Source organism: Trachemys scripta, chromosome 1 (genome assembly GCF_013100865.1).
Source record: "Trachemys scripta elegans isolate TJP31775 chromosome 1, CAS_Tse_1.0, whole genome shotgun sequence".
NCBI lineage: Eukaryota > Metazoa > Chordata > Testudines > Emydidae > Trachemys > Trachemys scripta.
The window spans coordinates 79,644,102-79,656,332 of record NC_048298.1 but is presented as its reverse complement, the minus strand read 5'-3'; the positions used below and the strand labels follow the sequence as shown (position 1 = coordinate 79,656,332).

At 40.3% G+C, this 12,231-nt stretch overlaps 1 protein-coding gene across 2 annotated transcripts in view; it reads right to left on the bottom strand.

Annotated features, from left to right (window-relative positions):
• Positions 1-12,231, bottom strand: part of NUDT4 (nudix hydrolase 4) — a 43,323-nt gene that overhangs the window by 5,493 nt on the left and 25,599 nt on the right. Inside the window, exons 3-4 of one of the 2 annotated variants that reach the window (XM_034772685.1) lie at positions 7,677-7,721; positions 1,418-1,505 (exon numbers count right to left, since the gene is read on the bottom strand). In XM_034772685.1, coding sequence (XP_034628576.1) covers positions 1,418-1,505; positions 7,677-7,721 — 133 coding nt within the window. The remainder of the gene's footprint in view (positions 1-1,417; positions 1,506-7,676; positions 7,722-12,231) is intronic. The other variant, XM_034772693.1, reaches the window with a different exon arrangement.

The following is a 12,231-nucleotide window of genomic DNA, read 5'->3' as shown; positions in this document are numbered from 1 at the left end:
GCTATTGTAGTTTTTAAAAAATTCTTTTAAAGGGACACTGTCATGATTGACACCACTTGATGGCAAAAAACTCAGTTCTATAATTTATAGTATTATGTTAAGTATTAAAATTCCAATTCCTGAAATGGGAAAGCCATCTACTAACCAAGGATACCGTTTTGGTGCAGATTCCTGTATGATCCATCAGATAACTGTCCAACGTACTGCTCAATGAGTGTAACATGTTAATATTTAGGTAAAACCACATGGAAGGCAGGCTAACTTGTTAGGGATATCTGTAACTGATTAAATTTAGCAAAGGGGTAGTCATGTGATACATTTCAAAAAATGCTGTTTAACTAGACTGACTACATCAGTGGTTCTCAACCTGCAGCCATGGGCCGCTTACTGCCCAATCAGCACACAGCTGTGGCCCATAGGACATCCTCAGGGCCATACAGGTAGTACATATGGTGTGGATGCAGCCTACAACACAGTGAACTGCATATGCAGCCCACAATGGTAAATGGGTTGAGAACCACTGGACTAGATACTCCATGCATCTAAACATAGCAGGCTTTAGCCAATGAACATAACTTATCTGTACGGTTAAGATTTTTTTCACGGTTATTTTTAGTAAAAGTCACAGACAGGTTGTAAGCAAACAAATTCACAGAAGCCTGCAACCTGTCCAGGACTTTTACTAAAAATGATTGGGGGAGGGGTGTGAGACTGCAGTCCAAGCAGGGGGAAGGAGCCCAAGCCCCACTCTGGGAGGGGGAGCCAGATGGCTCCAGGTACTCTACTGCTGGCTGAGAGCTCTGGCCCTGCCGCCCTGAGGCTGACGCAGAAAATGTCAGAGGTCTCAAAGTTACGGAATCTGTGACTTTACGCTATAATCTTATCCTTACTTATGACTAATATTGGCGTTGCTCGAGCGCTAGAGAAGTGATGAAGTATAAGTTTGACTAAAGCTAGTCAAAGTTTTTCATTAAAGTTTGATAATGGCTTTGTCATTGTTTTCTTATGACAATCAGAACCCCTTTTTGTTTTCTGGAAACAAAAATTGAAAGTTTTTCAACAAAAAGCAAAACTCTGCTAAAAATAGTTTTCTATAAAACGTACCCATTTTCTCAACACTTGCAATTACGACTAGACTAATTATGACTAGACAACTGGGAGTTCCAATTATGACTAAAGTTACTGTTTATCCCATCTTATTACTTTACAAGGCCTACTTCATATATTGTGTTATTTTTGTATTGTATTTGAAGGTCAAGTTTTGTACAGTTGAGGAAAACTGTTACAATCATTTCAGTTTTGCCACAGATTAGGGATCTCTCCAGATTTAGAAAAGAATCCACTGTTGTAGGTTCTAGAAAATAAAACACACTTCATAATTAAAGTTAGCACATAGCAAGGATAAAAACAAACTTGCCTATATTAACTGAATCCTCCCAGTCTTCCAATATTTCAGTCACTGTAAGAACATAAACGTAAGTCCTATGCTTCCGGTCTTGGTTCTGCTTGAATGTTAGAAATACAAATTTTAATTCACAGTAATTTGGAAGTTATTTTTAAAGACATACACTTTTTAAAAATCACATTCTTTAATCTAAAGTAAATAATTAAGGTGCAATGTATCTGCTGGACAACAAAACCAACTCTTTTATTGACTATACTCGATATTGTTATAAAATCCCTCATAAGTCTTACTATTGCAGCACTAAACACAAGAGTATTTGAACTTCCATTTTCCCATCAAACAGGAAAGCCACCCTTAGTATTGAAGAGAATCAAAATTGAAAGCATAGTGGATGCTATGGTGTGAAAACTGGATGATATTCATTTAGTTAATGCTCAAACATCTACATTTAGGAGCGAGTCCAGGAAGGACCATCATGATCATCTAGTCTGACCACATGTATAATGGAGACTATAGAATTTCACTCAGCGTAGGGTGAAATGGACAAGGGATTCATGAGCAAGAGAGAGTGCTCCTTAATAATTAATACTGAATCTAGATCTACCAATAGTAAGGTATGACTGTCAATGTTCCCTCTAATTTTTTCCATCCAAATTTTATGTGCACACCAAGGTAATGTGCAGATGTGCACCACCAGTAGAAACAAAAAAAACTATATAAGTAATCATAGGGATAATTACTCCAGCCAGCACAGTTTAAGCATTTTAGGACTCACTACCCAAAGAAATAAATTTAAGTGTAAGAAATAAAAATTATGAAAATGCATAGACCAGTCAAAACACTAAAATAACACTTTGAAAGAATAAAATTACAGAGAATATAGGTGCATTGCAGGGAGTACCAAGAAGTAACAACAACTAGTATGTGTTGGGAGGTGAGTGAGAGAGACACAGAGTGTGTGCTGGCTGCTGGGGAAGTTTCTGAGAGACGCCATGCATGGTCTCTCTAAGTCACTCACAGAAAGCTCTCCTGCTTCTATCCTGAGCCAGGTCCCCCCTCCCCTGCTCTGCAGAGATGGGGTATGGGGTGGGGGCAGCACCTGACAACAGCACCCCCCTTCCCTACCCTGCACAGCCAGCAGGAGGGTCCCAGGAGCAACGTGGCTGAAAAACAGTGCACTCGGGGGGAGGGGAGGGAGAGGAGGGAACGGGCAGGGGGCACCTGAACACAGCTATCTGATTGTGCACAGCTCTGCTAATCAAGTGTGTGGCACTTGAATCATTCCTGGCAGCTGCCCGACCGGGAAGCTTAGAGGGAACACAGGTGACTACTATATAACAGAATACATCTTTCACCCTGGAGGTCTGACTGGTTAGCAGATCCCACTAACCTATTAGAATCTTTCCTTCTTCCCTAGTCACCCAACAGCTTACAGTTATGGGTAATTCACGGACAATAGCAAAGTAAGTACCCTGAATGGCTGCTCTTTGGGGAGCTCCAAGGACAGTTAAGGTAGAACAGAGAGAAAGATTGAGCATCAGAGACAGGAGGGTTTGTAGGGGAATTTAAGTTGGCTACTGGAACAAACTGAACCATCTAACTTGGTTTGTAGTGACATATGAGACTTCTGACTTATCTACACAGGATGTTACTGTGTGGCAAGCCAAGGTGTGAATCTACGGTGTATTAGATTGCCATGCAGTATTGTCTCGTGTAGACATGCCCTAATTGTGCATACGTAGTCGGTTTTAAATAATGTAATGTTTTGTTCTAATTACTATATAAAAGTTCTAAGAAGATTGTTGGTCATCACCACTGTCATCAATTCTTAAAACCCTGTTAGAGCTGCAGGCTGATAAGCAAGTACAGTAGTGTACCCAGATCCCAGTCTAAGGGTAGAAGAATTGAGAAATTCCACACCAGGACAGGTAAGGACAAGAAACCAAACACCTAAGATGGGCACACACAGACTAAAAAGGGGGCAAAATGGTGTAGTTAGCCATGTAAGTGCAACAGTGATAGAGGGAACTTCTCCAATTCAGTCAACTTAGTCCTCAGTGTAGGCATCTTTATTGCTTTACCACTGGAGTCCAGCATGTCTGCCCAAAAACAACATAACACACGATTCAAATATGTAGTTTAACTCCTAGCTTTAACCCCTTCTCCTAAAAGAGGTACTTAGTGGCTGGTTCCTTACCTTCTAGCTTGGCTTTAGAGATGAGGCATTACAAATTGCCTCCGATTTAGAAAGTTAAATATATTAGCTGGTAAGGAGCTCCATTCAACATGCCCTAAAATTGAAGTCAGTTATCTAGGGAAGTGAAGCTGTTTAAGGTGTGGCCATGCCTCCAACTGAAGACCCAGATAAGGGATGAGTAACTAGACAGACATGTTACAGTCGTTACCTAGTCCTAGGGCTTGTCTAGACCTGCATGCTAAATTGGTGCCGCTGCGATCGATGCAGCAGCACTGATTTAGTGGGTCTGGTGAAGATGCGATAAGTTCATGGCTGAGTGCTCTCCTGTTGACTTCAGTGCTCCAACTCCTCGAGAGGTGAAAGCTAAGTTGGTAGGAGCTCATCTTTTGCTGACATAGTGCAGAGCAGACACCATGCTAGGTCGATATAAGCTACATTGCTCAGTGGGGTGATTTTTTCACATCCCTGAGTGACGTAACTTACATTGACTTAAGCAGCAGCGTAGCCAGGCCTAGGAGTCCTATAGTATTAGATGTAGCCTAAAAGAAATGCTAGGGCTACACTATAAAACAATCTGAGCAATAAAGTGGAAGTACCCAAAGAATAGAGGTACCAAAAGAATATTTTGGGTGTTCTCAATTGAGGGGGGATCCAGAGGAACAGGCTGCCCGCAATTAGGCTAATCCAAATTTGATGACCTTTAGGGCATGCCACAAATCCTATCTGAGTAAGATTTTGTACCAAAATGATAGTTTGTGTATATAACATACAAATTTAGGAACAAAAAAAGAACACAGAAGATTCCAAAAAGGCTACCTATTAGGGATCTCATGCATATCTAGTTTACCTCTGAAATATTTGGATACTATGGTGACACTCGTGTGAAGAGTGGCTGAACTTGGGAGAAAATATTCACCAATCAGCATTTTATTGGTTTCTGGAAACCTACAGCTGAAGTAGATATGGCAGATGCAGTAATCTCTCTGCCTCGCTCCAGGTGACTTAGGCATCAATCCATCAGTTCCACAGTATCCTCCTCAAGAGGAAAGTGTATTGTACTGTTAAAGATGTTAAAGAAACAAGGTGGGTGAGGTAATATCTTATTGGTCCAACTTCTGTTGGTGGCATTTGACATGGAATGTGAAAGAGGTATTTTAAGTATGGGAGACAGATTTTTGCCATTTCCAAAGATGGAAGTGTATCCCTGGGCCATTTATGTCCTAGTTGATTCAAAGTTTGTCGTTCAGCCTGTGAGTAGGATAAAATGCCCCCCCCCCCTTTTTTTTTTTTAAGTCTGTTCACGGGCAGGTTGCTGCTCCAGATAAACTCCACCTAATATTTGATTCTGAACTTTTGTAATCTGAGTGCCTCTCTCAATACATTTCATACCACCACATAGAAAATTTGTATGTCTCTATTCAGACTGCCATTTAAGATCCAAAGAAGGAAGAAAATTTGAAGCCATCTGGGTTTTCAAAGTAGAAAAAAAAATTAGGAATGCAAGTACTCAGACATAATTTAGATATTGAAGCCATATTTGTATATGAAGCCATATCTTAACTCGTGTCTTAAGACTAAATATCTGACAATCAAGTGAATTTGTTTTAATTTTAATTCTAGTTTATTTGTTGATTCATAACTGTTCAACAGTCATTGCAGTTCAACAAAGTGACAGTCACATGACTGGAAATTTTGAAACAGGGTATCAACCTATGGGATTGACTGCTGCACAATATGGAAAACAGACAAGAGTCAGATTAAAATAGAAGCACTTGTTGTTTAGCTACGCTAAAAGTTACTCTGAACATCAGTACTATATATCCAAGCTTACTATCAGCTATCAAGGAATTTCTGCTCTCCATGGTATAGCATATTGAAGTATGCAAGGTATATTATGTTTGTCTTCCTCTGAGGCAGTTATAGGTTTCTAAAAACACTTGTTAGGACTTCAGTTCAGAATTTGTGAAACAGTTGGCATAACCACCATCTAAAATAGAGCTACATTCACCACATTGCTTGGTGTGTTATGTTATCAGCCAAGCTACTGTCTGAGAATCAGTCCCTGAGAGGCATGGTTTCGGGAGGTAAATAAGGTGGAAGTTGAGAACTATTTTCAGGGTCTACGTAAAATAAGATTTGTAATTTTTAAATCTATTCTTTAACAATCTGTAATCCTAAACATTAATTTTCTTTAAAGAAGCAAAGTTATACTGAGACTATTTTCTTGTTGACAAATTTCATCTATCGTTTTACTTCAATTTAGTTTAAGATCACACCGCTTATTTTTCATACTGGCAAGGCGTTCAAGTGCATGTGTTAGATTTCAGCCATGAAATAATGGTAAAATTATCACGTTAGAACCTTTTGTAGTAGATGTAATTCACTCTACCTTTCTTTATAAGTTAATTTCCTGTGCCAGACAGCAACCATTAGTTTTATATGGAACACCTTCTCCTAATAAAACTGTTTTCATACAATGGCCAGTCAATGCAATATGTTCACCATGTAAGCTATTTATTTACAAGTACCTGGCAAGGCTTTTATATGGCAGATATAATTAACACATCTACTCAAGCTTTGCTTTGATTGTGGAGCAGAGGAAGACTCCACTTGTCTTTGAAACTATTGATCTGTTACTCTTTTAAAGGGATAAAGAACCTAATATCTGGCCTGCTACAGTTGCAGCCAAAGTTTAAAGTAACTATAGCAAAAATTAGAGGTTTTATTCTCCAGTTCTTTGTGAGCATCTGACATTTTGTATCATCAGTTCCCCATTTGTGTGGGTCTGCCACAAAGCATCAGGGGAAACATTTTTTAAAAATAGGATAATAGTGACTGTCAAACTACAAAAATTGGAAGATGCAGTTGTAGTACCAGAAGTTAAAAAGTAACTCAAGCTGACTAGATTGGGTCCCTTTGTCACCCACACTTCAAGGACAAAGGAATTTTTTTTTGCGCTTTTGAGAAAGCCTGATTTTTAGAATTGATTTTTTAAATCTCCAATATACTAAGAATGTTCAATCTTGTCTTGTGTGAAGCCAAAAGTAAAACCAAGGAAATGGACTGAAAGCTCTCAGAGACCTTAAAAGGACTAGGTATTGAATCTGAGTTGCCCCCACTGATATTTTAACTCTTTTTTCCATCTTTCATATGAAGCACCAGAGATGGCCACAACTGGAGAAGGGACATAGGATGGTATTGACCAGTGGTCTAAGGTGGTATCAAAGCATTCTTTCAGGTCTTGCTCACGTGCTCAACAACTAACTGATGCCCATACTCAGGGTCAGGAAGGAATCCCGCCCTCCCCCCGCCAGACTAGCAGTGACTAGGTTTTAAAAACACAAAAAACAAAATACAAACAAAAAACAAACCAAGAAACCCCCCCGGCAGCATGGGACTAGTCGCTTGCTAGAATCATCTGGGTCTCATTCTTTGATTTCACAGGCTTCAGGCACTGGTTCACTGCCATCTCTCCTGTTCTATGTGGCATACAACAGAGAAGTCTTACGAGGGCAGTAATACTTTGGTTTAATTCCAGTGGGCTTTTAGTGTGCAGGTGGCTGGGTAGTGTTCAGTGACCTGTGATATACTGGTGGTCAGACCAGATAATCTGGTGGTCTTTTCTGGCCTTAAGATCTATGGCTATTTTAGAAAGTTGGGTGTTGAAGAAAATGTTTAGTCTGAAATAAAAAGCCTCTCCCCAGTTAGTCTGGTTTCACTTTTTTGGTTTCCAAGTGTCAAACCTATTAGTACTTCAGATATCCATACATTTCTTCCAGGAAAATAGGGAAGAGAACACCTGGATTCCCAACATCTTGAAGACTTTTTACTTTCCAGGCCCTACACATAAGAGAAGCAAAAAAGCACAAGCCCATTTCCCCACCTCCTTTTCCAACCACTTTAAATATACTTTGTAAGATTAAAACAAGTAACACTTTACTTTCTTGGAGAACTTCAAATCTGATACTACTGCACAGATGTTGGTTTCACCAGCCTATCAACTTGCACAGTCGACACATCTGTATTTAGGTATGTGGGTTTGGGTTTTTTGTGGTTTGTTTTTAAATAGCTCACCTCAAATATCCCCAGCAGTCTGCCTAGTTTTCCCTTTACTCCAGCCTACAAAAGAAAAAGAAGAAAGTGTTACCATGTCAGGTTTTTTTTTAGTTCAAAGCTGAAGTCTGACTTGTGCTTTTGTAATGGAGTCGCTACAAGCCATATAAAAACGGATTACACAATTTTATCAGAAGATACTGTAGAATATTAGTTCATAGAAAAAAATTATCTAGACACCATTATATTACTTCAAAATGACCCGAAACTTTCTGGCGTCCGAATATGCTTGTGGGGCAAAAAAAATCTGTCTATTCAATAATTTGTGGGCCTAATAGGAATAGGAAGATACATATCTGATCTTATTGACTTAAGGTGGTGGGCAAGAGCATATTAGCTCCAAAGTGCAGAGAACAAAGAATAGCTGACCTCACATATGCATCCAGACCTAAATGTTATTTTATTTGCCATGTTCCTTGTAAGCTATTTACACATTTGTAAGAAACCAAATGGGGGACACAGTGAGTTAAGGTGAGTAGAATGAAATAAATGGAAGTAGAGGCATACTTTACCAAGGCTGAGCAATAAATTCAAACTAAAGAACCAACAGAAACCCCTTTAACAGGTCAACAGTCATTCCATAAGAAGTAGAAGTTCAGCTAGTGATGTCCAAGAACACTGTCAACAGCTATGGTAAATCAAAAGGCAGGACTCTAATACCATTTTAGGATACTTGATATAACAAGCAGAGTTATATGAATTGCCCTCACACAATCTGGACATAATAATTACATTGTACATGGTTCACAAATACAGATTTAAGTCATGCATGAATCTACATTCGGGATCCCCACACCTGTAGTTTACATCTCTATCTAGTTAGCAATGCTACAATGCTAAAATTCAGAGTTTTATTTTAGAAATAGCTTCTCAGCACACATCACATACAAGAGAAATCACTATCTACCTAGTTTTTTCCAGTTTCATATGTACAAGTAGTTTGAGATATTTCCAGTGAAGAGGCACTATTTATGCTTTATATTTAGGTTTGGATTTGCAGTTTGTTCAGATTACTTTTTTACGACTCAAGGGTAGCAAACCCATTTGCAGATGAGGCTATAACAAAGGGCTTTTGTACACTTGAAATGTTGCAGCTGCAGCAGTGCTGCTGTAACACTTCAGCAGAAATGCAACCTATGCCAATAGGAAGGGTTCTCCTATTGGGGGAGAGGTGGTAGCTAGGCTGATGGAACACTGGTTGTTTGGTCAGCTTAACTAGGCCTCTCAGAGTTGTGGATTTTCACACCCCCCAAGCAATGTATTTAAGCCAACTTAGTTTTCTACTATATACCAGGCTTAAGTATGGCCTTGTGATATAATGTATAGAATACATGAATTCCCAGTACTGTAAAATAATTTTCTAGCCTTCATTCCCTATTTCCTGTACTAGCTAAAGAATCAGAATAATTGATGGCGTCTTATGCCTTTGAGATATTTAAGGAAGAAGATGGATTTTAATGAGACGCTCAGACAGACAAAAGTGAGTAGAGGTTTTAACAAGCTGCTAAGACACTGCATATTGCTTTATAGTGCGCTCTCACGACCACTAAAGTGAACATTTTTTTTTTTTAAATTAAAACAAAGGCAGATGGCTGGTGTCCTTTATGAAGCATCTTTGGAAGATTAGAACTGAGCTCAGTCCTAATCCAGGCAATGGGAGTTTTGCCACTAATTTAGTAATAAGATTGGGCCTGAAGTTACTGCAGAATACACAGCCAGCTGCTTTGAATGCACAACTTGCTAGAACTATTACTACACAGCTTTGAGCACACTTTAAAAAAAACTTTTTTTAAACACCTAAATATTAAGGTTGACCTAGCTATATTGCTCACAGTTGGCAGTTTCACACCCTACCTAATGGAGTTGGGTTCACTAACCCGCACTGTAGATACAGCTAGGCCGATGGAAGAATTTGTCCATTGACCTAGCTACCACCTCTCACGGGGGTGGATTTACTAATAGAAAAACCTTGTTATTGTAATAAGTATCTATGCTACAGCAGCGAAGCTGCAGCACCACATATGCCCTGCTGTAGCTGCTTGTAGTGTAGTCATACCCTCAATGAAGACTGCAGTGAGCCTTCTGTTGAGCACACTTACTAAATAATCCTTTGTATACCACTGAATACGGCGGAGACTCAGAATATTTATGCCTTATGTAATTCATTGAGGGTCCCTGCATCTATTGCAACTTCAGATGGAATTTTTCTGGTTGTTCTGCTCTGAAGTGCAGCTGCCCAGACATTCTTATTTGACCAGTCTACACTCCCAGTGTATGGCCTGGGCTACACTCGCGTCCAGACGAGACACGATAAATCAATCCCCAATACATCGAACCAGGGCCAGCTCTAACTTTTTTGCAGCCCCAGGCAAAAAAAGAAGAGAGCCGCCCTGCCGTACCCCCACCCCCACAGTGCCACACCACCCGAAGCCCCGCTCCCCTCCAAGCATCGCGCCGCCCGAAGCCCCCGCCCCCAGAAGCCCCCACTCCCAAGTGCCACACCACCAAAATCAATCAAAAAAAAAAAATCAAGCGCCGCCCTGCCCCAAGGTGCCGCCCCAAGCACATGCTTGGTCGGCTGGGGCCTGGAGCCGGCCCTGCATTGAACACTAGCCTCCGATCCGGCAGGTAGTATAGACGTACCCGATAAGTAAAACTTGGCAATTTAGTAAATTGCCTGAAATACAGAAACCTGTATTTTTAATGATATCCTTTTTAGCATGTGGCAATTCTAAACTTTATTGTACAAGATCAGAAGTATTCATTTTTATTTTCTCCAGAAGTTCTTTTCTTGCCACTCCTAGAATCTGAAGTCTGAAAGAACCAGCTATTCTGTAGTAAAAACGAGAGTTTACTGGAAGTAAAGTTAATGGAGAGTGTGGCTACAGTTGAGGCAAATGTATTTTCTTCATAAAGGAAACCTGTTGGTTCTCTTCTCTAACTGGACCAAGATATTTGTCATTTGAGAAAGTCAGAAAAATGTACAAGAGTCATGCAATTGGAATTCCATAGAATGGTTCAGTGAACTGAGAAAATGGTGTCATTCCAGAAGCTACCCTATTGAAAACTTTTTTAGTATACAGTTCGGTTATGTTTCATCTGATCCAGAAAAGCTTTAAGTAAATTGAGATTTGTTTTGCTTGCTTGCTTTTCAACTTTGTCCTGACTCTAAAGCACCCTAGTCTGACAGACCATGTTAAATTGGGTTCCAGAAGTCTGGCAGAGTTAGATTAGCGAAGATGGTGTCACCAGGAGGGCTTTGGCTTCCTCGACCATGGGATGCTTTTCAAGGAAGACGGCTAGGCCGAGATGGCGTTCACCTTTCAAGGAGGGAAAAGACCTATTTGGGCACAGACTGGCTAACCTAGTAAGGAGGGCTTTAAACTAGGTTCGACGGGGACAGGTGAGCAAAGCCCACAGGTAAGTGGGGAGTAAAGAGACCTGGGAGATGGGTTGGAAACGAGAGGGAGTGTGGGCTACATTGGCAGAGAGAAAGGAGGGTCAGGACAAAACTGGGAGGCAAGATCAAACCAGTATCTTAGATGCCTATATACAAATGCGAGAAGTATGGGTAATAAGCAGGAGGAACTGGAAGTGCTAATAAATAAAAACTACATTGTTGGCATCACTGAAACTTGGTGGTACAATACACATGATTAGAATGTTGGTGTGGATGGGTACAGCTTGCTCAGGAAGGATAAACAGGAGGAAAAAGGAGGAGGTGTTGCCTTATATATTAAAAAAGTACACACTTGGACTGAGGTGGAGATGGACAGAGGAGACGGAAGTGTTGAGAGTCTCTGGGTTAGGCTAAAAGGGGTAAAAAACAAGGGAGATGTCATGCTAGGAGTCTACTACTGGCCACCCAACCAGGTGGAAGAGGTGGGTGAGGCTTTTTTTAAACAACTAACAAAATCATCCAAAGCCCAAGATTTGGTGGTGATGGGGGACTTCAACTATCCAGATATATGTTGGGAAAATAACAGTGGGGCACAGACTATCCAACAAGTTCTTGGACTGCATTGCAGACAACTTTTTATTTCAGAAGGCTGAAAAAGCTACTGGGGGGAAACTGTTCTAGACTTGATTTTAACAAATAGGGAGGAACCCGTTGAGAATTTGAAAGCAGAAGGCAGCTTGGGTGAAAGTGATCATGAAATCAGAGTTTGCAATTCTAAGGAAGGGTAGAAGGGAGAACAGCAAAATAGAGAGACTATGGATTTCAGGAAGGTGGATTTTGGTAAGCTCAGAGAGCTGATAGGTAAGATCCCATGGGAATCAAGACTGAGGGGAAAAACAACTGAGGAGCGTTGGCAGTTTTTCAAAGGGACACTATTAAGGGCCCAAAAGCAAGCTATTCTGCTGGTTAGGAAAGATCGAAAATGTGGCAAAAGACCACTTTGGCTTAACCACGAGATCTTGCATGATCTAAAAAATAAAAAAGGAGTCATAAAAACGGAAGCTAGCACAGATTACAAAGGATGAATATAGGCAAACAACACAGGAATGCAGGGGC